The following is a 27,622-nucleotide window of genomic DNA, read 5'->3' as shown; positions in this document are numbered from 1 at the left end:
GGTGGCATATAAACCACGTGAAACCGGGCACAATTGAAGGCCTTACGGATGACAGTGATGACAATAAACGTGTCGGAGCTGAGCAGGCTAAGTTATTCCATAATAGATGAGACGCCGTATTGGTTTCTTTTCAAAGCTGGCCTTTTTCCTCTTTCCATAATGCTGCCTCTGCTTTTTTAACACCCACAAGCATCCATTTTCAACGGTCCCATCACCACCCTAGTCTGGACAGTATATGGGAGGTCTGACTCCATGTTAACTCCGTCCTATAAATATCGGGCAGAGAACCCTGGAGTTCATTTCCAGCACCTGATCTGTGAGCTGCTGCCCAGGCTCCATCCCCAGGCTACAGCAGTGATGACGTGGGGAATAGATTTGGATGGTGAGCTGATTTTCTCTTACTGGTAAGACTTCTCATTTTCCCGTTTCATTGAAATGGTCTCGAGCCAAGGCAAGTGGTGCAACAGGCATCATTCAAGAAGCTCATTGTTATTTTAATGAGTCTGCATTAAACCATGGAGGAAATTAGAAGGCCCAGGTAGTTGAACTGTGGAAAATTATAGCTGGAGAAGTTCATGGCTCTCCTGTCCTAATGGAATTAGGTCTGGCAGCTGCTGAGCGGGCAGAAGTGCATCTCAAGGACGGTATATATGTTGTATATTTATAATCATTTTCCTTCCCTCTACTGCACCTGTATTTATTTACTTTTATGAGGCAGTGTATCTATCTGAAAACCTGATTTCCTCCCCTAGGTGACTGACTGCATGCGATTGCCTTACGCTGCCATCATTAACTCGAGGTTACAGTGGTTAACAAGCTGTTTCTAGACAACCGAGCCCCCCAGTAGGGTCCCTTCCCAGAGCTGAAATGGATTTTACCACCAGTGATCTGTGGCCACTCCGTGTTCTAGTACAGTAGGGAAGTGTCTCCTTTTATATCTCACCCTCTTTCTCATCTGAGTAAGAGGTAGGATTTGGGGTCTGGTCTTCTTGGGTCAGGTTGGTGTCACGCTAAGGAGGAGCCCGAAGTCTGTCACTGGAATTGACCAACTGTTTACGCCCATCCTGCCCTCAGCTGAGCAGGCTGCTGCAGGGCTGGGCTGAGTGTAGGGTAGATGGATCCGGGTCCCACCTTTTAAAGTCCTTATTAACTACCAGATGAGCTTGAATCAGGGATCTCTAGGCTCAAGGCATTGTGCAGCTGAGCTAGTGACAGCCTTTTTTTTTTTTTTTTTTTTTTCTCCTCTAAAGAAAACAAATAGAGGCTTACACACAGGCCATTGCTGATGCTTTCTCCTGGGATTGAGAAAGGGCTGGTCCTAGGTGTCAGTATCTAATCATAGGTTCAGCTTGGGTGTCAGAAATCCATCCTGGAAAAAGTTCGGACCTGCTGCTGTCTCCCCTACTTCCCCTTCCTCTAACCATGCTGGATTCTGTGAGTTTACTCCACGTTCCGCAGGACACCAGTTAGCTTCCTTGTGAACATTTTTAGGCATACAGTGAATATTTATTGATTGCCTACTTTGTGCCAGCCACTGTTCTACGAAAACAGAGGTGGACACAGCCCAGTCCTTGATCTCAAGAAGCTTGCAGTCTAGTGAGGGAGACAGACAAGATAGAATTCAGTGTAAGGGACTAAGTGCTGATGTATATGCAGGCAGAGGGTGTGGCCAAGGCAGCTTAGGAGATGACGCCCAGCCTCTTACACAGGTCACACCGTGAGGTTCTTGGAGCACACATGCTCTTTTTCTCTGGTCATGGTACCTTCGCTTAGAGTTCCCAGGTTGTGGCCACCCAGAGCTCTGGAGTGAGGCCAGCCGTAGTGCCTTTGGAATCTAGATCTACTTTGGATCTAAGATGCACGAACTTGAGAAGTACCTGCGGTCAGAGTGCGAGGAAGTGAAGGTGTTCATGCAAGATTCCAGGGGTGTACTGTTCCGGGGGCCTCGGCTCCAACTCCTGGGGGTGCTGGGGACATCTCTTGCGTGTCCTCTGTGCGTCTCAGCATCTTGGGCTTTTGTGTTCTAGGTTGCCAAGAGGGTGATCTTACTGTCGGGCACCCCAGCCATGTCCCGGCCGGCAGAGCTCTACACGCAGATCCTCGCCGTCAGACCGACCTTCTTCCCTCAGTTCCATGCCTTTGGACTTCGCTACTGTGGTGCCAAGCGGGTATGTGTTCTTTATTCCCCCTCTTCCCTGCCCACCCCCACCCTGATTTTCACACTTCCCTTTCCATTCCTTCTTTTTGGCTGTGGTGTGATCAGAAGATCACTGGCCGTAGAGCTGGATTCAGATTTTAGCTCTGCTTTGCCCCTAACTCTGACCTTGGAGTGTCCTCTGCGGTAAGATAAGAGCAGCCCCTCCGAGTTCTAATGCTTGTGGTGATTCCACGTTAGTGTTTTCCGGTAGAGCCGATGCATAGGTGCCTGGAGCTCTGAAAGCCAACAGCTCTTGCCTCAGAGAAGGGCACTGAGGTGAGCTCCAGGTGAGGCCGAGGCCCTACATACTCTGTGCAAAAAGGACAGAGGAAGCCTTTGAACAGGTGGAGTGGGAAGCATGATCTCAGGCTCCCCTGGTGGGCTCTCATCAGTGGGCCTTTGCTTTAAATGTCGACTCATTATAGTGAATCGTGCCCGGTCAGCAGGCCAGAAGCCTCTGACCTGCAAATTATCTCTATGAATACGGTGCCAGTGGAGCAGCTGCCCCTGAAGCTACAGTCTGCACAGCTTCCGTTCTCCAGAAATGGCAGAGGAAGCCTTGTAAACAGATGCCGTTGCAATCAAAATCGTGATTTCTGGACTTCCCCGGTGACGCAGTGGTTAAGAATCTGCCTGCCAATGCAGGAGACACGGGTTCAATCCTTAGCCCGAGAAGATCCCACATGCCGCGGAGCACCTAAGCCCGTGAGCCACAGCTACTGAGCCTGTGCTTTAGAGCCCACGAGCCACAACTACTGAAGCCCACACGCCTAGGGCCCTTGCTCCACACGAGAAGCCACCACAATGTGAAGTCTGTGCACCACAATGAAGAGTAGCCCCTGCTCGCCGCAACTAGAGAAAGCCTGTGTGCAGCAGCAAGACCCAACGCAGCCAAAAAAATAAAAAATTTTTAAAAATCACGATTTCTAAAACCTGTTTTTTTTAATAGATTTATTTAATTAATTATTTTTTTTTTGGCTGCGTTGGGTCTTCCATGGCTTTGTGCGGGCTTTCTCTGGTTGCCGAGGGTTTCTCATTGTGGTGGCTTCTCTTGTTGTAGAGCACGGGCTCCAGGCGTGTGGGCTTCAGTAGTTGTGGCACACAGGCTCAGTAGTTGTGGCGCATGGGCTTAGTTGCTCCACGGCATGTCGGATCTTCCCGGACCAGGGCTCGAACCCGTGTCCCCTGCATTGGCAGGCAGATTCTTAACCACTGCGCCACCAGGAAAGCCCCCTCAGTTTTTTTTAGCTGAAGAAAAAAAGTTTATTTAATGACATGGGGAAATAAAAGAGTGGAAAAAAGTAGGATGCGAAACTTTCCCTATAGTTAATTATTCATTCTTTGTCTCCCTCTCTTCCCCCGCCTCCTCTTTCACCCCCCTCTGTGTCTCTCTCATGTATGACTGGAAGATAAGGTATGCCAAAATGGATTACTTCCGTAAATGAGAAAGTCAACATTTTAAAAAATATTTCAATTACAGTAGTCACAAATGCGAATTCCTCCTGACGGGCCGTTGACTCCATTGGCGGTCACCAGTCTGGCCACCTGGCTGGGCGTGGGACTCCATCTTCCTCAGCACTGCCTTTCTGCCAAAGCCCCGCTTTCAGAAGGATGACCTTGCCAGACAAAGGGCCACTGCCGAAGGATGAATTCATCACTGGGCTTTCCTCTGGATGCCCCAGCACCTCACTTTTGAATACAGATCAAGAAAATTCTAGCTGCCACCACCATCTCTCTTGCAAACCAGAGGAAAAGAGTCAGGAGGTGGAGAGCAGAGGAAGGGGTAGAGGGCAACGTTTTTGTCTTTTCTCACCAGTCTCCTTGTCCGCTGGTGCCTTACAGGGCACGTGTGTAGCGTGTGTGATCTCCACAGGGCACGTGTGTAGCGTGTGTGGTCTGCACAGGGCACATGTGTAACGTGTGTGATCTCCACAGGGCACATGTGTAGCGTGTGTCATCTCCACACTTGGCGGCTGAGGTTGGCTGAGATTCCCTGTGCTGGGTCCCTCCAGGCACGGCACAGGCCTCAGCTGGTAACATGCTCACCTCTGCGCTTAGGGGGCTGAGTCAGTGAACAAAGAAACGCGGGTCGAACGAGCCTGCTGCCAGTGCTGGCGGGCCTGGGCGTGGTTCCCCTGTAGACTGATCACTTCTGACATCCTGTCACCCTCAGCAGTAATAATGTTGCCAAGTGCCTGTTCCAAGTATGCCCGAGCTGTGTTCAACCTGCAGATGGCCAAGGAGGCCCTGCCCCAAGCAACACTTGGTCCTTCTCTGAGACTGGTAATCCCCAGACGCCTCCCTCATGTAGTTCTTTCGCTCCTTCGTGTTCCCTCTGCCTCTTCAGGTTGAAGCAGGCCTCTGTGTCTTGGTTTGGCAGGAGCCAGGCCACCCCCAGCGTGTGGCGGAGCACGACCAGAGCTTCCAGGATTTCCTCGCTCTCCTTGTCTGCGGCCGTGTCTCCCTTGTAGCTCAGCAGCGCGTCCTTGGTGGACACAGCATGTTTCCTGGCCTGAGCTGGGGGGTCTCTCCATGTCAGGCAGCCATAGCTTGTGCACGTTTCCAGTGCTCGTCCCCAGAATAACCCGAGACAGGATGACACACGGAATTAGCTCCTTGTTTGCTTAGGAGTTCGTTGTTTTTCCTTAATCAGTTGAGCTGTTTTCTTCAGGCACTGGGCTGTTCTCTTTTCAGGAAGAGACACAGTCTGTGGCCTTCTCCTTCTTGGCATCTGTGCCCTCTTCACTCTCTCCAGACCCACCAGTGGGATACAGTCTCATCTGTTCGCTGGTGTGCTGGGGCCTTGGTGTGCTGTGATGGGTGGAGCAGAAGTCCCAGTCAGTGTCATTGCTGACAGGTGGGAGGTGATGGGGCTGGTTCGAACCTTCTTCCTGAGCCCCGAGTAGCTCTCTCTGGTCCAGGCTCCGGAACACCCACGATCTGAAAACCAGAAAGGGAGAGTCACTCACTTCTCTTTCTAATCTCTACTTTCAAAACTGTGGCCAGGGTGATGGATTTATCCTTCAACAGTCGTCCTTTGTCCGGCAAGGTAGACTTCTCAGATGCCTAAACCCTGTTCCCGTGAGGTTCCAGTAGCACTGAATTAGAATGGCAGGCGCTGTCCCCTCTCTCAAGGGCAAATCACTTCCCATTTTCCCCACTTGTTCTGCTGTAACCTTGAAGCCACAACTCCAGCTCACCCTGGCTTCTCTCCTGCGGGCAGTGTCCCTGTGCAGAGGCTCTAACTGGACTCTAAAGCCTCATTACTTCAGACCTTAAGGATTCCTTCTTTTGATCAAGTCACAAATATGCCGAGCTGCTGCCTGCATCGAAGACACTGACACTTGGAGAAACGGCTGCCCCTCACTCATCACCCATGCCACCTGGGAGAGAAAAGCTTGCCATGCAAGTTAGTGATGTTAATAAGATCATCTGCCTTATTTTTAAATACTTTTGGAAAAGAAAAAAACAGCTTTTCAAGTACTTTAAAAATATCCACTTACATTCAGAGTACTTATAATGCAACCTCTGGTGCTTGGCAAAGTTAATGGCAAACCGTTTTTAGCTGGTTATGAGGCAGGAGATTTCTATTATTAAATGTATTTAAAGCCATACACGCCTTTAACAAAGTTTCCCCATGGATCAGTCCAGGTTAGGTTGTGCGCAGTTGTGTTGATCCCTCAAGACAACTTGATTTCTGAAAAGGATCTTATCTTCCTTGACTGTCTGGACGCATGGTGTCGTGTTTAGCCAGGGGTCGGGGTGGTGCTGAGGGCAGAGCCATTCCCTGCCTTTACTGCTGCACTGTCCCTCCCTGGGTTCCCAGTCTCCGGCCACCGTCTCCGCAGTCATTCAAGCCATCCTCAGATTCGCCCTTGTCCTCCTCCTGCTGCCACTGCCCCAGCATCCAAGAAAACATAGTCAGACGCTGCCTTCCCCATCTTTGTATCCTTCCTTTCACCTAGCCCAATGCCTGCTCCGTGATAAGTTTTCAATAAAAGCTTGTTGGATTGTAATTACGGTATTATGCATTTAAAACCTTTGGTATTATTGGGTTTTAACCTGCAAGGTTAAGAGTTGATAATATTAGAAGGTAGGAACATTATACCTAAATTAATTACGATATCCATTTGATCCTAGCATGATTTTTATATAATGCAGCCAGTAGGCCAGGGCTACTTTTTTTTTTAATTAATTTATTATTTTTGGCTGCGTTGGGTCTTCGTTGCTGCGCACAGTCTTCCTCTAGTTGTGGCGAGTGGAGGCTACTCTTCATCATGGTGTGCAGGCTTCTTATTGCAGTGCCTTCTCTTGTTAAGGAGCACAGTCTCTAGGCGCATGGGCTTCAGTAGTTGTGGCACATGGGCTCAGTAGTTGTGGCTCGTGGGCTCTAGAGTGCAAGCTCAGTAGTTGTGGTGCATGGGCTTAGCTGCTCCGTGGTATGTGGGATCTTCCCGGACCAGGGATCGAACCTGTGTCCCCTGCATTGGCAGGCGGATTCTCAACCACTGCGCCACCAGGGAAGTCTCTACTTTTTTTTTTTCTTTTAACTGTGGTCAGATTCTTGCATTAAGAGAAGCCACTGAAAAGAATGCCCCATGCTGAGCTCATTTTCGACCCTATACCGTGAAGGCGTTTGCTCAGAACATCCAGTTGATTTCAGGGTGTATTTTTTTAAAAGAAGAAGCAGTTTTTGATCATTTTATTTCTCCACCTTTGGCTGTCTCTTCCTGCTCTCAATCTAGCAGAGGTTTATAGGACACCTATCACATCTCCAGCATTATACTAGGTCCACTGGCCCTCGAAAGTGATCAAGCCTAGCCCCTGCCCTCGGTGGTTCACAGTCCAGGGTGGGGTGAGGCATGAGGGCAAATGAGCAGCTGAAACCCTAAGGCAGCAGATACCCTGGCTCCCTGATTTTCTACAGGACCGTAAAAGTCAGTCCTGTTTCCAGTAAGATTGTTAGTGAAGGGCAGGGTTTTTATTTTAATCGGTAGCATCTTGTCTACCTGTGTGGTAGGAAGTAGACATTCTTGCTCACTGCCTCCTTGAGCTGCTAAATGAAGGAACCATTTTTATGAAGGACTGCCTGGGTGCTCTAAAACCCACCTCTGGTTTCAGCAAGACTGCAGCACCTGTGTTCTGCGTTCTTCCTTTCAGCCGCCTCCACCATGGCCACCGCAGTGGCATTCACCAGGTCACGCATGGTGAGGCCCACGCTGGGGAAGAGCAGCTTCGTAATCCCTGTAACCCTCATCAAATAAAGATATTACAGCATCATCTGTTACCTTGTGCAACAGGCTCAGTCGGGTAAGCCCTAGGGAAACTTTGTGCATTTAGTGTATGGGAAGAGTCTGACAAGCTGAGTGTCTCGTTTGCTCTTCAGTGTAACAGGCACCAAACCGCTTGACATCTTGCCTTTGCTGCTAGAAAGGATAGCGCCAAACTGTGGGACGCCATGATACACGTTTTTGGTTCTCTCATTCCTGACTTTCTTTCTTCCTTTTCCTTCCTGTTTCTCATTTGTATTCTGTGAGATTTTATTCATCCCTTAAAGCCACTTGAAGTTCTCTGAACAAAGCCAAGGGAAGAGAGGGTTGCGAGAAGGCCATTCCCGGAGGTGACAGCTCCAGTCCTGGGCCCTGGGGACTCTCACGAGCTGTGTCTCTGTTCTGCCTCCACAGCTGCCCTGGGGATGGGATTATTCAGGCTCCTCCAACCTGGGGGAGCTGAAGCTCCTGCTGGAGGAGACGGTCATGCTGCGACGCCTCAAGGGCGACGTCCTCTGCCAGCTCCCAGCCAAACAGCGCAAGATGGTGGTGGTCGCCCCAGGCCGGATCAGCGCCAGGACCAGAGCTGCCCTGGATGCCGCGGCCAAGGAGATGACCACCAAGGAGAGCACTGTGAGTCCGGGGCTGGAGATGGGGATTGGGAAGGTCCCCTTGTGCACAGCTGTTCCTGCCCTGGAGGGGCACTGCAGAACTGACCCAGGGTCCCCCGACCTTGTCTTCCCGTAACCTCTCTCCCTCGCCCCGGGCAGGATGGTGAGCCCGCTTCATTTCTCAGCCTACCTGGTCTACTTCCAAAATCTCATATTAATTTGCAGTTTTCTACTTGTGTAGATCACTGTTGATGGACAGTCATAGAGATAAACCCCAGGGCAACCACAGGATGGTGATATGTATTCTGAATCCCTCAAAGAAAGTTGGAGTTTATGTTTAGTGTATTTTGAGAATACTTCCTTTAATAACGGTCATTAGAAATTAGTCCTAAGTGTATTTGTTATATATGTTAACGCTCTAATCATCTCATGTCTTTTGCTTTAGTCAAAAAAACAAATTGACATTTATATAACAAAGAGTTTTCAAACTCTCTTAACTTTTAATCCTTATTTCGGTCATTTATGGTTGGCAACAAGTTGGCACCCCCATTTTATAGAGGGGGAAACTGAAGCTCACAGAGAGTGGGATTTGCCCAAGGTCTTATGGCTACTCCATGGCAGAGCTGAGGCTATAACCAGGCCTGTTAGCCTTATATATTAGGGCTCTTTCCACTATGGTGACTTTGTCTTTTCAAAACACTTTCGTTTCATATCTGTCTTTAGTGTCATACTGTGCTAAGTGCTATAAAGTAATCTATACCAGACCCGTTTCTGTCCTCTTGGGATAAAAACCTTGCAATTTTCATTCCCAAGAAAATGACAGTCATTGACATTTTCTGACATTATCATAAAGCATTATCTGGGCTTGATATTACCCTGTATACGGAAACTTAGATCTACATGAGATACTAGCCTTCTGGGAGAGTACAAAATAAGTAAGATGACAGGAGACAGAATGTGTGATTTTTTTTTTTTAATGTTATTTTACCATGTGATGAACAAGACTGGCTAGTCATTTTTAAGAAACAGTGTAGGGTAAAGGATACACTGGTAGCTTGTCTAGCAGTATTTAATTTATGCTGTATTATACATAATAATCGGGATGGCCTGGAGGAAGTGAGCAAGCGTAATCTCTTTGCCGTGAAGTTTTCAAGTGAAGTTCCTTAACGTTGACGTGGACATACAGACCAGTGGTTCTCAAATTATATTTCAGTGGAACCATGAGCAGAACCCGGGTGTTCTGTTGCTAAAACCAGCATTGGTGTCTTTTTCTGACTTCTAGAGAAAAAAAGGCAGTGAATAAAAATATTTTCTCAATTTTAGTTTTTTCTTAGAACTTTCTTAAACCTTTAATGTCTACTAACTTTTGCCCACCAGTGAACTCCACCAGACAAGGAAACCAAGGAACATGTATAGCATATGTAATATTAATGGGAAAAATTCAGATGTGTGATCTTTTTAGATGCAGAGGTCTGAATGTTTATAAAATGCTATGTTTTAGTTCCTTGTGTGTGTGATGGAAGAAAGTCTATTAGTATTTCGTGGGAGTCCCCAGAGGACACCCTCACCTGTACCCAGTCCATCTCCTGAACCAGGTGGTGGAGAGCAGCCAGCGTAGACAACTGACAAAACGGTCTGTGGGCATTAGAATTGAGGAGGAAAGTCACGTTAAGTGGTCAAGAGGCAGTATGGCCAAAAAGACGTATGGGAATTTTGAACTTAGTGCAGCAAGGGTTGAAAGCATTTTTTAAACTTTCCGCCAATGTACACAGTTAGGTGAGTGGCTCTTTCCAAAGATGATTTCATATGTAACCTGCAAGTTTGATTTCTGAGTTTATCGACAGTGATGTGAAATTGACTAGGCTGAGCCATGGAAATCAGGAATATTGGGTGTTTATAACTCCCCGTAGCTGTGCAAGTCCCTTAAATTCTTTGGGATTTGTAGATACTTTCTTCCCTAAAAAGGGGAGCCACGACCTACCTCATAGGCTTGGTGCTGGAAAAGTATGAAGGACTTGGGACAGTTGCTCTGAGTCCTGCCTGTTGTGTGTGATTGTTGTCTCTGCTTCTACAGCCCAGAGTCTTAACACTGTTTTGCAGATTGTGCAGACAAACCCTAAACTGCAGTGTAATTCTTCAAGAATCCAGTGGAGAAGGGGCCTTGAGTTCTTCCCAGTCCAGTGCTTGAGGATTGCTATGTGCTTCCTTGGTGTCTTGGGAAATTTAGGTTTGTCCCTAAGAGAGAGAAATTGAATAGATACAGGTTGCCTTCAGCATATGATGCTCAAGCCACATGCTAAATTCTTTTAGATAATAAGACAAATTCTTGAAAATTTGGTTTTCTTTTGTGTTCTTTAATGTAAATTAATTTTTATAATGGAAAATCCAAGTAGCAAATGAATTTGTGAGCATGACCCTGAAAACATCAGAACCTTTCTTACTGTAAAGCCCCAGACTTGATGCATCTGCAAACCGTGGATCTGACTGGGAGCACCCTCCTGCCAACTTAACCCAGGAAGGGGAGCCAGTGTCAGCCGGGGCTTGGGCCAGATGGCCATCAACATGCCTTCCAAGCCCTGACTGGCTGTGAAATCCTGAATTGAAAGTGTTAAAATGGAGAATCACGGTTTTGTGGTTTTAGTCTGTGAATCTATAGAAAGGACCCCCCCACCGCCATTTTTATAGTGACTCTGTAGCCCCAAGTTTCCCTGCAATTTTACACATTATGGTGGTTCCAGCAAAGCACTGCTAGCCTGTCAAAAAGTGATTTTTCTTTGTTCCCTCACACCTTCCCATCTGGAGGAAGACATTTTTTAAAAAGCTTTAAATCACAGAAGCCAAGGTGAAGCGGCCAATTTATAAAACATAATGTACAGTGAAATCTTTTTCTCATTTTCAGCCAAAATAATAGATAGCTGTTCACAGGCTAAGAAAAGCTGACTCTAATCATCTTTTGTCTAAAGCCGTTTTTTTGATCAGCAAGACCAGGAACAGAAAAATGGAACTGGTCCATGCAGACTTCCTGGTGACAGTATCAGCTCACCTTTCTGCCGTTTGACAATCCACTTAGATTCCAACATAGAAAAATAAATTCAGAACCCAGTGGATCTAATTTAATAAAAATCTAAGAGGCAGGAGCAAAGAATGCAGGTTATTTAAAATTTCCCAGTCCATGGCTGACAAAAGAAATAATAAGATAGTTAATGGGCTAGTATTATGTCTATCAGTTTGGGGAGCTTTTTTTTTTTAAGATAAAACTATTGATTTCTCCCACATTAAAAATACAATAGAGGGCCTCCCTGGTGGTGCAGTGGTTGAGAGTCCGTCTGCTGATGCAGGGGACACGGGTTTGTGCCCCGGTCCGGGAAGATCCCACATGCCGCAGAGCGGCTGGGCCCGTGAGCCATGGCCGCAGAGCCGGCATGTCCGGAACCTGTGCTCCGCAACGGGAGAGGCCACAGCAGTGAGAGGCCCGCGTACCGCAAAAAAAAAAAAAAAAAAAGAAGAAAAAACAATAGATATCTATTGTATAAAATCTGCCAAATAAAGAAAAGTATAGTATGTAACACTTATTTTTTTTTATCACTATACTATAAAAAAGATTAGCCCAGGGCTTCCCTGGTGGCGTAGTGGTTGAGAGTCTGCCTGCCGATGCAGGGGACACGGGTTTGTGCCCCGGTCCAGGAAGATCCCACGTGCTGCGGAGCCGCTGGGCCTGCGCGTCCGGAGCCTGTGCTCCGCAGCGGGAGAGGCCACAGCAGTGAGAGGCCCGCGTACCGCAAAAAAAAAAAAAAAAGATCAACCCATCTATTTATATTACATCATTTTGGCATATATCATTTTGGTATTTTTTCTATAAAATTTATGTGTTTTTTGCTTTAAAATATATATTATTTATCTCTCTCTCTATATTATAACTTATGTACATAATAAGCAACGTATGTATTTTAAAAGCAGAATTGGGATCTTATAAAGATACATCAAGTGGGGAAGAAAGCAGGTTACAAAACTATCTGTACCCTTTTCCATGTTGTTGTATGTTCTTCTAAAACATAACATTTGAAGACTGCATGATGTTTTCCCACCTGCCTATATTGTAATTTTGCCAGTCATTTGTAGTTGGACATTGAAGTTAGTTCGATTGTTCACTATGCTAAGTAACACTACGCTGAAAAAGCAGTTTACATATGAATTTGTGTACCTCCAATTCTATCCTGAGGGTAAATTTTAGGAGTGAGTTGCTGCATCACAGGGCATGGGCATATTTTGAAGACTTTTGGTACCTATTGATAACAGCCCCAAAAGGGTTATTAGCCCAGGGTCCCATCTCCCAAGCTGTGTGTAGTAATGATGTTGTTTTCTCACACCCACATTGGCTCTGCCTGTTAAGTCTTGGGGCGGGGTTTCTGAAAGTGCTATTTACCATCTCTCCATCTGTTTTGCCCTCTCCCTTTCTAAGAGCAAGTGTGGCCTGAGTGTGGGTGGGAGGGAAGGACCTGACAGGAGTCTCTGAAGGAACAGGAGTTTAGTTGCGGACTGAGAACGGGTAGGGTGCAGTCTCCTTGAGGCGTACACGCTGCGGGTGAGGTCGTCAGATGGGAGCCTGACACTGTCCCTTCAGCATATCCTACTAGGGACGCGTTCGGTGGTTGGAGGGCCTAACCTACTGCAGGGCACCCTTTGAGAGATACGAACGGACTCCATGTGAGTTCATGGGCCACACGCGAAAAGTGTGTGTGTCCAGAGCCTCATCAGAATCCTGACTGGGCCTGGGGCTGAGAAACAAGTTAAGACACACACACAGAATCACATCTTCAATGTGAGTTCCCAGGAGGTTAGAGTTGTCTAATTGAACTGCTGCCACAAAACAGGAGGGACGGTGCCCACCACTGCCACGACTCATGTAGAAAATGAAATGCATCCACTACCCCGTCAGTGCCCCTACGGATTCCTGTGGTTCCTGGGTCTCTTTCTTCTTTCTTGTCAAGGCCTAGAGGAGAGATGATATTTAAAGCCAAAAAACGATTTTGACCAGGTAGCTTTTCTCACCATCTGTGGTGTGTGTAGTTTAAGGTGCAGTCCAGCTGTGGCTGCTTTCCTGAGTTATTAATGAGTTCAGGGCCGTAGGTGTTTTTACTGTTGGGTCACTTCTTTGTTCCATGAGGAAGCTGCCATGTCAATCACTGGCCTCACAGGGCCCAGGCCCAAAATGTAGGAGCATCTATAAACCCATGCTGGCTAGTGGAAGGGGATGGCTGCCCCACCACGGATGGTAAGAGTATCTGTCCTCTCTGGGGACGGAGTAATGGTAAATGTTATCTCATATTGTTGTGAAACTGGTTAAGCACCTCCTGGGTTAGCATTCTTTGTTGGGATTTATTTAGATGCAAACTATAAAGAAAATACCGTTTCCTCTTGAGGGAAGTCAATTACCTTCTGTGCACACAGGCCAGAAACATGTGAATAACATTTTGAGATGATACTAGAATAGACTAGTTGGGGTCAGTTGGAAATGATTCAGTAAGTCTTAGAGGTGAGCTTAGTCAGTTGGGTATGGACACAAGTTGGCAGAAGGAAAGGGGTGGGGGAACATCGTGGGCCACTGTCATGTGTAAGTTGTCACCAGGCTGTAATACCTATAGTAAACAGGTGTGCTTAGCAGGGCTGCCTTCCCGCTGAGCACATGAGCTTGGCATGGATGGTGAAGCACTACCTGCAATGTCCTTCCAAAGAGCTTGCATGTTCCTTGCCTCATTGGATTCTCACAACAGTTCTCGAAGGGTGACAGAACATCTGTAATGCTACTTGGTCTCTCAGTACAAAACCAGAGTGCAGACAGTGTCTGTGGCGTGGCTGAAGCGAGTGGGTAAGTCAGGGCCTCTTGGTACAAAACCAGAGTGCAGACAGTGTCTGTGGCGTGGCTGAAGCGAGTGGGTAAGTCAGGGCCTCGGCTCTGGCGATGGATGTTGGGATTTGTGAAGCTCTTGGTGGTGATGATTATGTCAGCGTGTCACGGAGTTCTCAGAGTGGGAGACTTCAAACCCTCGATTTCTCCTTCCACAGAAACAGCAGCAGAAAGAAGCCCTTATTCTCTTCTTCAACAGAACAGCTGAAGCTAAAATCCCATCTGTCATGTAAGTGAACACCAAGTGTCGACTTCTCTCTCTCTCTCTGTTTTAAAAAGAAATACCTGTTATCTTAGTCCGTCAGGATGGTTTTATTGCTCTGTAAGAGATGATTAGCGATTTGAATGGTAGTTGCCTTGAATATAAAGTTTAGGGCACCATCACCCAGGAGGCATAAGTAGGCTTGTCGCTGGAGCCCTGCCAGGATGTGCTTGGGGTCCCTGCGAGATCCCGTCTTAACCCAAGTGAGCTGGAGCTGGAGCCACTTATGAGCAGGGTTGGGTGACCCAAACACTGAAGGGAAGTTTTCCTCTTGCTAAGAGAACTGTGGTCACTTGCCTGTAGGAAAAAAATTAGGGGTTTCACAGAAGACCAGGAGGCTGCCTTACGGAGATTCTCTGGTCGTCTCCAAAGACATCATGTTTCAGCTGTCATTTACCTAAATAAGAAAGAAGGTGAATACCATCGTTTGTTCAAAAGATACGGGCAAGTGGCTGTTGTCACATTTGGTCTCCTTCTGTCTTCTCAACTAAAGCTGGTGTAATAATTTCTGTTCTTAAAATTATTCACTGACTTGAAAGAAAAAAATCTCAATTGTCTGCCTTGGCTAAAGAAAGAAAAACCCACTGCTCTTCACATATCACTGAGATAGAAACTTGAAGCAAGTCTAACGACATGCAGCTTGCCTAATTTTTTACTGTTTAACATTTGTGTGAGACTCAGGCAGGGTAATGGTCCAAGTGATTCAATTACAATGAAATGAATTTAGCGTGGGTTGAGCGGTCCCAGATTGGCTGTGGGGACCGAGATCCATGGATAAATGGAGACCTACAGCCTGCCCTGCCCTCTCACTCAGCCTCTGCATCTCCCAGCCTCACCGGCCTCTCGCTCTGCACCCTTAAATGTGGCTGGAGAGTGAGTTTGCTGCATTGTTCAAGTCAGACTCTCCGCAAAGACTCCTGAATGTCGGGCAGCTCTCCTTCACCCTCTGGGCACTGCCCTTTTCATTTATGATACTGTTTAAGAGACCAGTGAACTCCAGATGTGGTTTTTATGGCCTGGAAACTTCTCTCTCAGACACTAATCTGAATTGCCTCCACCGACATTTCTCATGTGCTGCTGAATAACACATGGCTTGGGTGTGAGCCCCTTCCCTCGCTGTCTCAGCTTGTGACCTACAAAATCCAGGGTCCATTGAGTGCTGGGCCCAGAGCCATCCATTTCCCTTAGGAATTTTAAATCTAACCATTTTCCACCTTATAAATAAACTTCGGTAATACCTTGTCTTACTCCATTCATGCTGCTATGACAAAAATATCGTAGGCCGTGCACCTTAAACAGCAAACATGTATTTCTCACAGTCCTAGAGGCTGGGAAGTCCAAGTTCAGAGTCTGGTGACAGTTCTCTTCCTGGCTCGTAGACAGCCCTCTTCTCGCTGTGTCCTTGCATAGTGGAAGGGGAAGGGTGCTTTCTGGGGTCTCTTTTATAAGAACACTAACTCCATCTCCTCCCATAGGCCCCACATTGGGGGTTCGGATTTCAGCATATGAACTGGGGGGCAGGGACACAAACATTCAAATCATAACATACCTTATACATACTTTTTCAAAATTCCATGGTAAATTATATAGTGATTTATAGTTTCCAACAGTTTTGATATCTGTTAACTCATGTCACATTATTATAGACTCCTCGTGAGATCAGTAGAATAAAGTTAAAATGCAGAAACTGAGTAAATCTAACGTAAATCTCTAAACTTCAGAATCATACAGCTAGTAAGTGGAAATTAGATTATAAATCTGAAAACCCCAGTTTCCTCTGATAGTTGCTTTTCTTCCCATTTTTGCGGTTGTTCGTTTCCGTTTTAATGGACATCTTTCCATACACAGCGGAGGTTATTGTGGTCGGCAGATATTTCCCGCTCGGTAGCTCAGGGGCGTGAGGCAGGGCAGAGCAGCAATGCCACGTCTGAGATGTAGAGGATGAGAGGCATCAGGAAAACTGGGGGCCGTGGTGTTTATGACTGGCCAAGTTGATTTTATGGCCTTGTGACTTTCTGATGCTGTAGCAGTTAACTTTTTTGCTTATATCATGGCAAATTTTATGTCTCTCAAACTAATTAAAGTAGATTCTATTAGTACTAACAATTCACAAATTGAACTCAAATCCATACCGTAGTTGGTCATAGTGTTGTTTGAAAAAATTCTTAGACGTTTAGAAGAGAGTCCGCTTCCCTTTTCCCCACCTGCCTGTACTGTAATAGGAAACCTTGGAGATTTGTCCTTCTCCAAGGAGAGCAATGTCTGTTCTTTGCCCAGACACACACCCACGTGTGGGGATGGCCTCAGGCACAGCGAGGGCTCCTTGTGTCCTGTCTGAGGAAGCTTCCCGCCGCCCGTGCAGGAGCCACCGGTGACCTGTACTGGGACTGGGAACCCTCTGCAGGGCACGAGTGCCAGGGCAAGCTTGGGATCTGCCCACTGGGTGACTCTCCTCCCTATAGCTCCTGGGGGTCGCTGCCTTCCTTTAAGGCCACAGCTAAAGATAAGGAGCTGAAAGTCAAGAAAAAACACAGTGATGGAGGAGAGAAGTAAATTAAAAGCAGAATGAAGACCATGTAAACAAGGCCTTTTCACCCGTATTCCTTGGCCTTGGAAAAAAGAATTCACGTATACCACTGCCTTAACTGCTGGCCCTGTGGTTTGCAGTCTGATGTGGGAGGGAGCTGGAGGGCGATCCCTGACGTCTCTTCAGTATTATGACTTACGTCTGAATTCTACATTGGCAGAAATTTATTACTGTCAAGAATCCCTCAGTCCCTGCCCAGGCATTTTCAGATCTGTAAACAACACTTCAATTTTTATTGAAAACACATTATAATGATAGTAGCAGCCAAAGTGCAAACTGTTAATTATCTTGTATGATCCCAGGTAATAATAAGAATGTTTCAGTAACCTATCAGAGACACGTAAAACATAAGGATACTTTGATTTATTTGTGTTTGGGAGATGACTAAAAAGTATGGAAGAACTCTTTCTGCATATGGCGGAAGATGACTTCCCCACAGTTCCTGAGGGCAAGGGGGAGAGGTCAGCTCTCAGAGGAGGGAGAGAATGAGCTGGGGAGGCAGGTACCCAGAAGGTATCTGCTACAGATGCAGTCACTTTTCAGTAATTAATCTCAGCTGGATTGCGTATGTGTTTAATTTATTGTGTTGTCATTGTCAAATACAGTGAATATATCCTGGACCTACTGGAAAGTGGAAGAGAGAAGTTTCTAGTGTTTGCACACCATAAGGTGGTTTTGGATGCAGTTACTAATGAGCTTGAGAGGAAGGTAAGCTCCCTTTGAAATTCAGCACAGGATGCTTTTCTTGTTTGTGTGTCGACTGCTAAGCAGGCCAAGGTCAGATCTGAGCAAAGAAATGAGGTGAAGGTTTCCGGAAACATTTCTGTCGACTTTCCGAATAATGTTTCTTGCTTGTAGAACCATGAACAGGTTTGTTTTAACCCATCTTTTATTTATTTATTTATTTATTTTGCGGTACGCGGGCCTCTCACTGTTGTGGCCGCTCCCACTGCGGAGCAATGGCTCCGGACGCGCAGGCTCAGCAGCCATGGCTCACGGGCCCAGCCGCTCCGCGGCATGTGGGATCCTCCCGGACCGGGGCACGAACCCGCGTCCCCTGCATCAGCAGGCGGACTCTCAAGCACTGCGCCGCCAGGGAAGCCCCCCAACCCCTCTTTTAAAATGTTTTATTGTAATAGCTTTATTGAGGTATAATTACCATGCAATGAGCTGCACATGTTTGAAGTATACAGTTGAGCAAGAGTGGAGGTAGTTGTTGCACAGAAGGAACAAAAAGTGCCCACTGAACTGAGAAGGTATCTTGAGACCTAAAAACAAGGCAGGCAGCTCCATACCATCAGTGGATCCGTTTATTAAAGGGTAACTTACAGGGAGGGTAGGACTGGGTGGATGGTGATCCAGAGCGTTTGCAGCTGCACTCCGCAATGCTGAGGAGCCACTGGAACAGTTTTGTAGTTAACCTAGAGCATAGGGGTATGTGCTTGGAGACAGGAAGTACGTTCCTAAGTCCAGATCTATGGTGGGTTACTAGCCTCCTGAGCATCAGGAATGCGTCAGTGAAGGTTGTCATCATTGGAGACTAACCGAGCATACAGGCCACCTGGACCCAAAGATCATTAAACAGTATCTATTAACTACGAAGCCCTAGATGACAAAGAAGAGGTTCACTACACGACAGCCCTAGGAAAGGCCACTGGAAGGACAGGAGGAACTGCACAGGCCCAAGATGGCGCCAGTCTTGCTAATAGCCACACAGTAATGAATATATCCGTCAGCCCCAGAAGTTTCCTCCTGTCCTTTGTAATCCCCGTTTCTCCCCATCCTCCCATCTCCAGGCCACCACTGATCTGCTCTCTGTCACTGTAGCTTAGTTCGCATTTTTGGAGCCTTATATAAATGTGGAATCATACAGGATCATACAGTGTGTACTCCTTTTTTTTTTAATCTGATTTCTCTTACTCAACATATTTTGAGATTCATCCATGTTACTGCATGTATCAACAGTTCATTCCTTTCTATTGCTGAGTAATATTCCATTGTATGCATGTACCACACTTTATCCACTCACCCGTTGGTGGACATTTGCCAACCCATCCTTTTTTTTTTTTTTTTTTTTTTTATTTATTTTGGCTGCGTTAGGTCTTAGTTGCAGCATGCGAGATCTTTGTTGCGGCATGTGGGATCTTTAGTAGGAGCATGCGGGGTCTTTTAGTTGCAGCATGCGGACTTCTTAGTTGAGACAGGCAGACAGCCCATCCTTTTTTAGTGACAAGTGGAAACCCACCCAAATGTGAGGAAATAGATAAATGGTTAAAGTATACTATTGTTGCATAATGAACTATTACACAGCCATTAAAAATCATGTTTTAGAAAACATTTTAATAATTTAGTTTATTTACAATATAATGTTTGTCAGAGAAAAGCAAGATATAGAACTTTTTATTTAAAAGATGTAGCAAACACATTGAGAAAAGAGTGATGGGAAAAAATAGATCAGTAATTTATTTTCCTCATAATGTCTGTCTTTATCATTAGAAAACAATAAATGACACTTAAAATAAGCTGATCTCAGGAACCTAATCCTGTGTTTCCCCAGGGGAAATTATCCAGGATTTGCTAATTCAGATTTTATAATAATGACTATATAGAACATAACTACTGTGAATAACAAGACATAACTACATAAGGTTATAAAGCATTTAATATATATATATTAAAATTAAATTTTTAATTGCAAATAAAAAAATTGTTTTTTTAAAGAAAATAAGCTGAGCTAAGCATGCAACTATCAGATACAACTCAGCAGTTGATTTCAGGGCAGTTGTCCCAGAGGAGTGAAAAGTTACATTCACTTGTACACCAATGTTCAGGGCAGCTTTATTTGTAGTAGTGCAAAGCTGGACCAACCCACATGTCCTGCCCAAGGTGAATAGGTAACCATGGTACATCCCTGCCACAGAACACTGCTCAGCAATGAGAAGGAATGAGCTACAGGTGTGTGTGAACCAACTGTACGTGCAACGACAGGGGTGACTCTCCGGGCAGTGATGCTGAGTGAAAAGAGCCCAGCCCCAAAGGTTGCACAGTGTTTGACTCCATTTATAAATGTTCCTGAAATGGAACATTTTAGAAATGCAGGACAGGGCTTCACTGGTGGCGCAGTGGTTGAGAGTCTGCCTGCCGATGCAGGGGACACGGGTTCGTGCCCCGATCCGGGAAGATCCCACATGCCGCAGAGCGGCTGGGCCCGTGAGCCATGGCCGCTGAGCCTGCGCGTCCGGAGCCTGTGCTCCGCAACAGGAGAGGCCACAGCAGTGAGAGGCCCGCATACCGCAAAAAAAAAAAAAAAATAAGACAGATTAGTAGGGACTGGGTGGGTGAGGGGGAAGCAGGAGGGAGGCGGGCAGGGCTCTAAATGGACTACAGAGCATCCCTGTGCGGTTAGAACTGTTCACTGTCTCGGCTGTGAAGGCAGATACGTGAAAACCCACGTTCGAGATAAAGTTGTATGGAACACACACACCCAGGAGTTTAAGTGAAACTGGGGAAATCTGGATAAGGTCAGTGGATTGTATCAAAGTCAGTATCCTGGGTGTGATATTATGCTATAGTTTTACCAATATTCCCAGTGGAGGAAACTGGGCAAATCATACGAGGACTCTTTCTCTGTATTATTGCTTAAACTACATGCGAGCCTACAGTTATCTCAACACAAGTTTCAATTATGAAAGGAATGGAAAGACCAGGAAAGAAGCTCGGAAAGCAGTACGGAGCGGCGAGCTTGATGCTCCACCCGGCTTGGAGCCAGAGCAGCGCGGGGCTGTGTCCCTGGAGCTGTGTCGCCGAGGCCCCACACCTGCGCCCACCTTGCTTCCCTCTCCTGTTCCCGCAGCGTGTGAAGCACATCCGCATCGATGGCTCCACCTCCTCAGCCGACCGTGAGGACCTGTGCCAGCAGTTCCAGCTGTCGGAGGGGCCCGCCGTGGCCGTGCTGTCCATCACCGCCGCCAACATGGGCCTCACCTTCTCCTCGGCTGACCTGGTGGTGTTCGCGGAGCTGTTTTGGAACCCAGGGGTGAGGGGCGTACTCCTGGCTGCTGGCAGAGAGAGCCAGTGGGGCGGGGTGGGGGGGCGGGGAGTGGGGCTTCTGTGCGCTGTCCCTGGTGCCTGCGTCATCTTCCCTCTGTTTCTGTTAGGCCTGGTAAACATGCTTATACTTTGCCATCCATTGGCCAGCTATTAGGTCTTCACAACAACCTGCTAAGTAGTAGGCTTATCGACCATCTTATTACCAATGGGAAGATTGAAGTTTTAGGAGTCTCATGATCCATGTCTCCATGAAGAAATTGGAGCACAGAGAGCTCAAGAGCATAGCTGTCACTTAAGGGGAGCACGTGGCAGCCCTGGCCTCAGGCCTCTGGCTTCCCAGCCTCAGCCCCTTTTTATCAACCGACCCCGGGAGCCACTTTACCAGTGGGGCCACAATAGGGCGACTGCAGTGGGTATTCCCTGAACACGCCCAGGGTGCCCACTGGCCTTATCTGATCAGCTGTGGCAGCAGGTGGAAGACATTTGTTTGGACTCAAAGTTTTCTCCTCAACCCCAGAAAGAAGTTCTTTCCCTTCTGATGTTCTGACCGGTGTGGCTCTCATCGACCACACGTCGGTGACGGCTGTAACGATGGCTGGGCTTAGAGCGTGAAGGCATTTTATAATGGAAACCATGTTCTTGGTTTTCATTATTCGTTGTAGGGTTTTTCCACCGTATAAAAAAGCCACCCTACCCCCTGATCACATATGGCCTCTCCCTGGGCGCGGTATCTCTATCTGTTTAGAAGATAACTTTTCATTCCGTGGAGGAAGAGTGGCAGTGTGCCGGGTCTCCTTTGTCACAGCTGGTGGCAGAGCTGAAGCTGGCTCTCCCTGTGCAGCGCCCAGCAGCTGGCCCGGCCCTGAAGGGTCATCCCCAGCTACCCAGCTGCAGATCGAGGCCCCCCCTGCCGACCAGTATTGTGCTTGCTTCTCCCTTTTGTCAGATGACAGACCGTCTGTGGACAGAGGCTTGCAGGCCCCCTGCCACGTGACACGCAGTGAGGAGGAAGGGTTGTGGTGAGGCTCCGGGGCAAGAGGCCACCTGCTGTGGTGGGCTGAGCAGCTTCCAGCCTTGACCGACATGCGTCCCGATCCCCGCCCCGCAGGTGCTGATGCAGGCCGAGGACCGGGTGCACCGCATCGGGCAGTCGAGCTCTGTGGGCATCCACTACCTGGTGGCAAGAGGCACGGCTGATGACTACCTTTGGTGAGGCCCCTGGCTGGCCTGGCAGTTGGGTCGACACTGATGACGTATTTCCTTTGCTCCCTAAGAGCCTCTGCTTTGGGGCAGGTTTCCAGGGATCCACACAGAAGACCTGCTAGTAGTGCGCTCCCCCTTTCCTCATGACCCTGTTTGACCTCCTGCATAGTGTTAACTGGTGGCTGCAGGAGGCATGAGGAAATCCTGTAGGAATAAGGGGATGTGGCTCCTTCCCACTGACCTGAGACAAGGGAGGAGAACTTATTGGGATGCAATTAGGTGGAATTTTGTTTGTAAAACACTCTGTTCCCAGACGTGAAGGCGTTTGCTGAGTCAGGGAGACTGGCCCCCTGGCCCCTTGGGAGGTGTGCTGGTTCCGTAAGGCCACGTCTTACAGTGCTGCTGCTGGGCCGTGTAGTGCTTCCTTAGCAGAGATGGGGTCAGATTTTTAACTCTGGGGTTTCATGTCCATCACTTAGGCCAAAACTCCCCAAATGCTCCCTCCCCAGTTCCATTTCCTCCTTCCTCATATTGTTTCTTGATTATCTTATTAGTTTCCACTACCTATCTCTGTTTCCAGCATTATGACTAAGGCATCTTACCTTTATTTTGCGTGTGGGTTGTCCCTACCTCCCTTTCTGTTAATGGATTTGTTAACTGAGCAGCTTATAACAGTGCCAGGTTCAAATTTTTGTTGCAGTAGCATTTATTTCCTACACATCTTCCAGTAGAAAGAATTTTGAGCCTGACGATGTGAGCCCTGACTTGGTCGGTTTACAATAGAGAGGAGGTCAGTATTTCAGGATGGGCGTTTGTGCCTGAAGAGATGGAGAGATGTGAAACAGTGAGCGTGTCTCATAAGGACAGGGGCTGGTCTCGCTATAATCAGTCTGCTGGTTCTGTGCAGGTTGTTTCCACTGCAGCTCATTTCTCCCCAACAGGCCGCTGATTCAAGAGAAGATTAAAGTTCTGGGTGAAGCCGGGCTTTCTGAGACCAATTTTTCAGAAATGACAGAAGCTGCAGATTATTTCTACAAGGTAACACCAGCATGTGGCTCCCTGCCACTGGGGTGTCCAGAGGTCCTGAGCGGGAAGGTGTGAATCACTCCTGGGGACCTCCCCCAGCTGGGGAGCTAAAATGATGGTTGCATTCGTTCTCGGGTCAATCTGTGTGTGTGCGTCTGTTTATGGAGAAGTGCTGGCATTAACTCCTGCTGCTTCTGACATGCCCTCCTCAAAAACCACGGCCTCCAAATGCTGCCTCTTCCATCAGGCCATTAGAAACGGACAGAAAACGCCCCATGGCAACAGCTGAATTGTTGCAAAAAGTACATAGCAACAGCACCCAAACACATCCCCAGCGCAGAATGGGGAGTGTTTCACATAGGGTGTTGCTTCTGTGTAGCATATTTTCCCCTCTGTTGCTGCACCTTATCCTCAGTGACTCCCCATTTTATAAAGGGGTGAGCAGAGACTTGCGGAGCAGCAAGACTCTCCCGCAGTCATGGGTCACTTGAAGCCAGCCCAGGCGGAAGGCTTCCAGACTCAGCCAGCATTCCCTATGCGACGGCCCCTCTTACTGTCAAGGAGAGTAAGATCCTGTGAGCATCCTTCCGTGACCAGGTGGGGCCTTGTCAGAGGTGCTGAGAGGAGGCCTGTTTGCCTCTGGAGAGGGCAGCCCAGGGCCCAGCAGGCCTGCCCTGGCCTAGCTCTCCAGCCCCATGGCTGCCACAGCCCTTCCCCCTCCATTTCAGTGAAGCAAGGTAGAGGAGCCAGAGGTGCAAAGACTCCCAAAGCCTGGTCTTCTTTCACCTGCTCGGGTGGTTGACAAGGAACGTGAGAACTCGGGAGGTCCTGCCTGATGGAGGGGGACCCCTGGGGAGTTATTTCTAATGAGAGCATGGACAGAGGTCTGAGCCTCGTGTAGAAAGGCGGCTCTGCGCTTCAGGAAGCTGACATGCCGCCTCCTTCCTGTGGAATTGCCAAGCATCAGAAGCTGTCAAGTCCACACGATCTTGTAGGTGATGCTAAGACTTGTCTGAGGATATAATCTTTCATTTACATTTGCTTGCAACTAAATTCTTTCTTCGTAATGTAATTATTGGGATAAATAAGACTCAGGGGAGATCATATTTTTAAACACAGGGTATAAACTATCCTTATAATTAATAAGCCAATTTTAAGACAACCTTCCTTTTAAACTTTTTGAAGAACTGTCTAATTCAGTTGAATGGTGACTGTTTTGACAGAGCCTTGGTTGTTATGTGCCCTTTGAAAAGAAAGAGCCTTATTTTTAAAGGCTTCTCAACTAATGAGAATAGGTTTATTTATAACTCATTTATTTATACTGGCCTGACCCTCAGTTGCTTTGAATTAGTTAGGAATTTCTGCCTAGGGACTTCCCTGGTGGCGCAGAATCCGCCTGCCAGTGCAGGGGACACGGGTTCGAGCCCTAGTCCGGGAGGATCCCACATGCCGCAGAGCAACTAAGCCCATGCGCCACAACTACTGAGCTTGTGCTCTACAGCCCGCGAGCCCCAACTACTGAGCCTGTGCACCACAACTAACTGAGCCTGTGCTCTGGAGCCCACGAGCCACAACTAACTGAGCCTGTGCTCTAGAGCCCGCGAGCCGCAACTCCTGAAGCCTGTGCGCCTAGAGCCCGTGCTCCACCACAAGGGAAGCCACCGCAACGAGAAGCCCGCGCACCACAACAAAGAGTAGCCCCCGCTCTCCGCGACTAGAGAAAGCCCACGCACAGCAACAAAGACCCGATGCAGCCAAAAATAAATTAATAAAAAAAACAGAATTTCTGCCTAAAGTACAAATGGAGTTTATCAATATTTATTTTGATTAATAATTATATCACTTAAAAAAAATTAAAATAGGGCTGAAAACTGTATCAACTATTAGGAAAAGAAAGTGTTGCCTCCTGTATAGGAGCCAAAAGCAGAAGAGGTCATGTCTGCCTGCCTGCTGGGAAGGGAAGTGAAATACTGTCTGATCTTGGAACTTGCTTCCCTTTAATTATGCGTGCTCCAAGTTAGCACATAGCGTTGCCATCACGTCCTCAAATGCACATGGACAGCTGTTTCTACCTGGAGTAGGCTGCCTCGTGGGCGGCATTTCCTCGACCTTGCAGTTGCTCAGACAAAAGCTGATATCACAGAGGAGGACATGCGGCTGGTGTGGGGCTGACCTTAATGACCTTTAATGTCACTTCCCATCTGAATAGCTAGAATCCTGAAAGGCGAGAGAATGTAGGGTACAGATTATTGAATAATCTAGAGTCCTTGCAGGATCAGTTTTCAAGAACTTCGCTAGTGTGGAGGGCTTCTGTGAAAGCAAAGAAATAGTGGCCAGTTAGGTTGAGACCTGACTCCAAAGGGCCTGGAAAGCCAGGGAAGCAGCATTAGACTTGATGAGGTAGGCACAGGGGTGCCCAATGATGTGACAGGAAAATCTTGTTAGAGGATAGTCTGTAGGGAAAAATTAGCCTGGAAAAGACCGGTGAGCAGTTGACGTGGGAAGAGGCCTGAGGTGGGAAGTGCAGTGAAGCCATTTCAGATTCAGGCAGGTACAAAGCAATGTGGCCCAAGTAAAGAGCCTGCCTGCGAAGTATCTGGGAGGGAACAGACGGAGAAACCAACCTGATGCAGTTTGATGGGTGAGATCCGGAGTCAGGATGCCCTGGTGATTGCAAGCTAGGGGTACTATGAGAACAGTGCGAGACCATCAAAACTAGGGAACAGGACCTGCTTTGGGGATGTAGGAGTGAGATGACAGATGGTTGTGGTTTTTAGACAGGTTTAGTTTTATGGACCTGTGGGAGGTCAGTGGAGATACTGAATATGTGCCTGTGGGTTGAATGATGGCCAGGGTTAGGAATTTAGACAGAGGAGAGATCAGCAAAGGGGTGAGAGCAAGCCCGTCATCTGCCGTGGTCATAACAGCTGGGTGTGATTTTAGCACTACACCATCGTTGTCAATGCATAGATGCAGTTGGAAGGCATTTTGATCATTTGTAACTTTAGGGTAGTCAGAATCAGGTACACGTATCTACTTATCAATATGTTAAGTGTGTGTTTTATAACCACTCAGAGAATTAGGTATAAGCCATGGCTGAACACACCAATTCGGGAGTTGAATTACAGGCTAACTAACCTCTTAGTGGAGAAAGGCTTGGGAGCTGTTTCAATATTGAAATACTGATTTGTAAAGTTAGAAGGGAGAAAACATTCCCAACATAAATTAGTGTGAGAGCAGGTCCTGTGTCGCTTTCACAACCGTTCGTTTTCTGTTTTTCCTTCTTTACCCAGCAAGCAGCAGAGAAGCTAAGAAGCCAGACACAAAGGCAGTGAGGCTGCTTGAGTGATAGTTTACTGAGCTGGTCCCACAGTGGTGGAGAGAATGTCAGTGTTGGTGCCTGGGTGCTGATGTCTTTGTCTTTTCTTCCTCTGGTGAAGGACCCAAAGCAGCAGAAGATCTATGACTTTTTCCAGAAATCCTTTGACGGAAGCGATACGGAGCTCCTGGAGGCAGCGGAGTCATTTGACCCAGGAAGTGGTTCCCAGGACACGGGAGACACACTGGACGAGAGCACATTGACAGGCAGTCCGCTGAAGAAGAGCAGATTTGAATTTTTTGATAACTGGGACAGCTTCACCTCTCCTCTGTAAGAGGGGCCAAAAATGCATTCAAAATCATGGAATTTATTAAAATAAAATGAGGCACTTTTTTGGAAAGGCTGTGTTCCTCTGGTCATTACCACAGTGTTGGTCTCTGTCTCCAAGCCCAGCGGGTTACCAGGCATGTGTCAGCATTTCCTTTCATTATGTGTGGGTTTGCTTGGGTCTTAATTAACCGTAGCTTAACCTACTGAGAAACAGACAGTAGGCTGTAGTAGTGGTGATTCATGTTCTTTAATTAACGAGGTGCTTCCTACACAGGAACCGAAATCTAGATTTGTAAAATGTATTGATTCAACAAATATTTATAGAGCACCTCATGTGTGCCAGGCACTGTTTTCTAGGTGCTGGCAGCAAATCACCAAAGAAAAGAAGAAAGTACACGCCTTTGCCAAAGTTATCATGTAACAGGAGAGGCAATAGTTCTATGTTCTATGAAAAAAATACAGTAAGCTGAGGGTTTAGAGCAGGGGTTGACAAGCTTTTTCTATAAATAGCCAGATAGTAATTACTTTGGGCTCTATGAGCCAGGATGTCTGTGTTGGAACTACTCAGCTCTGCTTCTGTGGTGCAAAATCAACCATTAGATAATCCGGAACAAGTGACTGTGGCTCTTTTCCAATAAAATTCTGTTACGGACACAATTTTGAGCTTCTCATAATTTTCATGTGTCGCAAATGACTATTATTTTCAACCATTTAAAAACATAAAAACTGTACTTGGCTCACAGGCCATACAAAAACAGGCAGAGAGCAGGGTTTGGCCCACAGATCATAGTTTGCTAACCCCTGGATTAGAGCAGCACCATCTAATAGAAATGTAACACAGGGCACATATGTGTTGTATTAG

The 27,622-nt window shown here is 47.2% G+C and overlaps 1 protein-coding gene and 1 pseudogene across 3 annotated transcripts in view; one reads left to right on the top strand and one right to left on the bottom strand.

Annotated features, from left to right (window-relative positions):
* SMARCAL1 (SNF2 related chromatin remodeling annealing helicase 1) overlaps positions 1 to 27,391 on the top strand; it is a 52,886-nt gene extending 25,495 nt beyond the window's left edge. For all 3 annotated transcript variants that reach the window (XM_030852632.3, XM_060301875.2, XM_060301876.2), the window contains exons 11-18: positions 2,028 to 2,168; positions 7,882 to 8,100; positions 14,142 to 14,212; positions 17,438 to 17,540; positions 20,686 to 20,868; positions 21,991 to 22,091; positions 23,027 to 23,123; positions 26,552 to 27,391. In XM_030852632.3, the coding sequence (XP_030708492.2) occupies positions 2,028 to 2,168; positions 7,882 to 8,100; positions 14,142 to 14,212; positions 17,438 to 17,540; positions 20,686 to 20,868; positions 21,991 to 22,091; positions 23,027 to 23,123; positions 26,552 to 26,764 (1,128 nt within the window). In that variant the 3' untranslated portion in view covers positions 26,765 to 27,391. The remainder of the gene's footprint in view (positions 1 to 2,027; positions 2,169 to 7,881; positions 8,101 to 14,141; positions 14,213 to 17,437; positions 17,541 to 20,685; positions 20,869 to 21,990; positions 22,092 to 23,026; positions 23,124 to 26,551) is intronic.
* Positions 4,034 to 7,403, bottom strand: LOC115851731 (tetratricopeptide repeat protein 23-like; annotated as a pseudogene).
* Positions 27,392 to 27,622: the final 231 nt, after the last annotated feature.

The sequence above is a fragment of the Globicephala melas genome, chromosome 7, assembly GCF_963455315.2.
Source record: "Globicephala melas chromosome 7, mGloMel1.2, whole genome shotgun sequence".
NCBI classification, from domain to species: Eukaryota; Metazoa; Chordata; class Mammalia; order Artiodactyla; family Delphinidae; genus Globicephala; species Globicephala melas.
This window is presented reverse-complemented; position numbering and strand designations above follow the sequence as displayed.